Below are 4,166 nucleotides of genomic sequence, written 5' to 3'. Positions count from 1 at the left end.
TTAAAAAACTCCATAATTATCAATTTCACTACTTCACAATCACTCAAGGTATCAATGTGTTCCACAAAGACAAAAAACACACAATAATAAAGTGAGAGACAAGTTTATCATGTCCATTATTAACATGTAAAAAGTAAAGGCAAGTCTAGACCAACACAAATCTCTTAAGAAATTCCAGAACCCTTGTTCACCACCATCTTCAAGAAAGCTGCGGACCACAACATGAACCTAAGAAATTCATACAGTAAATATTTCACATCAGATCAGAAAACTGCAAGGCATAAATCATATAAACAATTCAACTCATCCGATCAGAAAACTAGACAATTAGGCGGTAACAACAAATCTAAATCTAACTGCAACATAATATATCTCATCTTTATTGTCTCTTTTTAATGCTTCAGTTCTTAATTGCTTACTTGCTTTCTGATTTCAACATTCTGATTTCTATCAACATATAGAAAAGAAAAACCAGTACAAATAGAATAATATACTGATTTGATACTCCTAAACCAGTACCTAATTATGAATGTGTTATTCTCTATACCAGTATATACAAAGTACAATAAGAACCCATCTTGTAAGAAGTATGTTGTTATCCTCATAAACAATCCAGAAACTACTATGCACAACCCCATAGTTAAGCTGAATTAAACTCCTAATTCTACTAATAATGACCATATGGAACTTATTCGGAAACTTGACACAAGCCTTATAGTTGTCAGCGTTACAGTTTTTAATTAAAATAAACTACGTTTTATAGAGGCCATCAGATTTACACATTCCTAAGGCAATATCCACACTCTTAAACTAGATGAACTGGAGAGGAAACAAGTAAACTAATGGGAAAATAAATACTCCAATGGCATAAACACAGACAAAAAAGCAATTTAAGAAAAGCATAAAATTCAAGCATTATACATGATACCGACCAATCTATAATCAAATCGAAATGGCAAACATTTATAGAATTAAAATCAAGAAAATATCACCACGAGTGAATAAACAAAGCACTGAAATGATTACACAGAATTTCACCAATAGTGTTGAAACATTGTATTTTTAGCAAGAGTAATGCTAGCAACACTCTCTTTTGAACACCCTAGAAGATCAAAAGACGAACCATTTAATGCAATTCATGATTGTAGACTATTCAAAATATAATGCAAGATGCGAGAGAATCAACAACTCAAATTAACCAAACTATTGAAAAAAAGAAGAAGCTAAGTTCAACCTATAGATTCCATCAATCATGGATTAACAATGATCCAACAAGTCACCAAAAATCAGAGTAGGCATAAAATAAATAACACAAACAAAAAACTAACCATATATATGTTGTCGTTAAATCCCAACTTAGGGCGATATCAAACTCTCAATGTAGACATTTGAGTCTATCTGTTCATTGTTGTTTTGAAACTCAGGAATATTAAAGGTACGGGTCTTAGAGTCATAAACACCGAACTTTTTATTGCCACCTCGCATATCGCATAACAGCAGTTGGTCATCCTCAGAAATATATGAAACAGTGCAGGCTCTGAAACCCTGATCATGCATGCTAGGAACACTATACAATTTAGTCCAAGAATCCTTTTTTCCATACTCCTTCATAATCCAAACATTCAAAAACATATCACTTCTTGCAAAGACACACAAGCAATTCCTCACCACATCCAAAGTCACATTTTTATTATCAAAATCAGGTAGCAAAAGCTCTTGATATGAGTCCTTCTCTAAATCAAGAGAAAGAATACTTGAATTAACATTTGCCAACCAATTAACAGTGCCACTCACAAATATTCCCAATCCAAAGAGGTGGTAATCATATGGAATGTCTTGTATTCTTGTCCAATAACCAGTTCCCAAAGTATAAACACTAACTTTATTTTTTTCAGAAACAACGATGAACTTATAATCATCAATGAAATGATCATAGCCAAAGCTTATTGTAAAAGAAGCAAACCGTTGATTTTCAAAAGGAGGAGGCAAGAACTTAAATTTTATAATAGAAGGGTTCCACAAAAAATAAGAACCAGCCTTGAGCCCGTAAAAGATGCCATCACAAGAGCCCAAAATAAGGGCGGAGATACGTCCACGTGCGATTTTATTAGGAGGATGAAGTTGGGTCTGGGTAACAATGGTAGAAGTAGAAAAAACGGAGGGAATTGGGGAATCATACCGAACAATCTCATTAGGATGAGAAGCAATCGCGGTTACCATGAGGTGATGGCGCTTGGTTGACGTACGAAGGTGCTTCTTTGCAAAATTAGGATCAGAAATAAGAGAACTGAAAAACTTACAAAGACATCGAAGCTGTACGAGTAATTTGACAGGAAGCCTACAGAGAATCTCAGGCAGGAGATCGATTGGAAGAGTGGGAAGCTGAGATCCGATCAATCGCTGCCTCTGAGTGGCATCCGTGAGTGACTGAGAAGTAACCACGACGTCGTTTGGGCCATCCTCGTCGTTAACCTGCGCCATGTCTGTACGAAGAAATTAGGATTTGAGTTTTCAAAATAGGGTTCGATTTTAAGGAAAAGGAAAAAGACGCAGCTATTTATGTGTTTGTCAATTTCATTCCATAGGAGAGTGAAGGTTTGAGTTTTTAACGTAACGGTGGGGTGGTCTACACGCTCTCCACCCTACACTCTACTTTCACATGATTATTATCCCAATTTTTAAATATTTATTTATCCTTTTTTTTTTCCAAAGGGTAATTTTGTCTTTTTTGACGTAAACAAGATTTCATTAAGCAACCAAATCGGCTGCAAAAGAAGAAACAATACATGGAGGACAGTCCTCAACCCAAACGGTATCTAAGGAAGTTAAAGCAAATTAAGGTAAAAAGTGAGATGTCGTATTAGCACTATGTTTAACATGACTCAATGAAAAGGAATTAAAACGGGAACTAAGACGATTACAATCAGCAAGCACCATACCAAAATAAGATTGATTATTTAAGAGGTTGTGAAAACCACATACCACATTTAGGGAGTCACTTTCAAACATCACCTGGAAAAATTCCATATCTAGAGCAAACTGAATCACTAATGTTGTGAAAGTGCCTCAAAATTGAAGAAATTGGAATTCTGGTAGCAGAACATCGGTGGCCGATTTTCAGAGCACGGTGGCCGATTTTGGACTCTGTTTTTTTTTTGTTTGTTGGTTCTACAAAAATCGGTGGCCGATTTGGTGAGCATGGTGGCCGATTTTGACAGCAGAAAATAAAATAGAAACATATTTTCGGGCCTAGATTTGTTCCAGTTTTATTGAGGATTCTTTTACTATAAATATATACATTGTATCAGTGTAAACCTTGAGATAGAGGGGGCTGAAACAAGGGATTAGAAAGGCAACAACAAAACTAAGGTTTGTTTAGAGTTTGTCTCTTTGGAACAAACACTAGGGTTTGACGGTTGATTCACCTTGGGAAATACTATTAGGATTGAGTCTCTTGGTTACGGGAAGAGGCTGGGATTTGGGTAGAATTAGGCAGGAGACTTATTCTTCTAACCCATTGAAATCTTTTTTGTAACGTTACTCATCATATAGTGGAACGGAGGGCTGCTCTCTCCCCCAGACTAGGTAAATTTGGACTGAACTGGGTCAACAAATTCTTTTGTGTTCTCTCTTCTTTTCTCTCTCGCTGTTTTCTACTTTTGGCTTGTGTTTATAATTGTTCCATACATATTGTTTTGGTTGCTTGACTATCCCTTGCTCCACACATCAAGTTGTTATTGGTGTGTTTTCTCATCGAATTCGTAACAATTGGCGCCCACCGTGGGACAAAGGGTCAAAGGATAATCAAGTACCATGGGTTCGAAGTGGGATATTGAGAAGTTTACCAGAGATAACGATTTTGGGTTATGGAAGGTAAATATGGAAGCGGTGTTAATACAGTAGAAGTGTGAGAAAGCTTTTAAGGGTGCAGGTGCGTTACCGGTCACCATGTCACGAGCGGAGAAGACCGAGATGGTGGACAAGGCCAGGAGTGCCATTGTCTTATGCCTCGGGAATAAAGTTTTGAGAGAAGTAGCAAAGGATACAACCGCGGCATCGATGTGGTCAATGTTCGAATATTTGTATATGACAAAGTCTTTGGCTCATCGGCAAGTCCTAAAGCAACAACTTTAGTCATTCAAGATGGTAGAGTCAAAGGCCATCAT

General features: G+C 36.7%; 1 protein-coding gene across 3 annotated transcripts; it reads right to left on the bottom strand.

Annotated features, from left to right (window-relative positions):
• On the bottom strand, positions 1–2,633 carry LOC146935322 (F-box/kelch-repeat protein At3g23880-like). Of its 3 annotated transcripts, none has more exons than XR_015030190.1 (2): positions 2,301–2,626; positions 1–228 (listed from the first exon to the last, which is right to left on the bottom strand). XR_015030190.1 is itself a non-coding variant. In XM_085750510.1 (2 exons), the coding sequence occupies exon 1, from the start codon at positions 2,479–2,481 to the stop codon at positions 1,357–1,359; it is 1,125 nt and encodes a 374-aa protein (XP_085606636.1). In that variant the 5' UTR covers positions 2,482–2,633; the 3' UTR covers positions 1–228; positions 1,329–1,356. The 3 variants fall into 3 exon arrangements, 2 of the variants coding, with proteins under 2 accessions (XP_085606636.1, XP_085606637.1); XM_085750510.1 differs by having other exon boundaries at positions 1,329–2,633; XM_085750511.1 differs by having other exon boundaries at positions 1–208; positions 1,329–2,615.
• Between the last annotated feature and the right edge of the window lie 1,533 nt (positions 2,634–4,166).

This window comes from Medicago sativa, chromosome 3, assembly GCF_051527215.1.
Source record: "Medicago sativa cultivar Bolivia chromosome 3, Bolivia_mono, whole genome shotgun sequence".
Lineage (NCBI taxonomy): Eukaryota > Viridiplantae > Streptophyta > Magnoliopsida > Fabales > Fabaceae > Medicago > Medicago sativa.
Note: the sequence above shows the minus strand (reverse complement) of the source record. Positions and strands in the feature narration are given on the sequence as shown.

Excerpts from the sequence above, each read along its gene's own strand:
- LOC146935322 (XM_085750510.1), bottom strand. The coding sequence starts at position 2,481 with ATGGCGCAGGTTAACGACGAGGATGGCCCAAACGACGTCGTGGTTACT.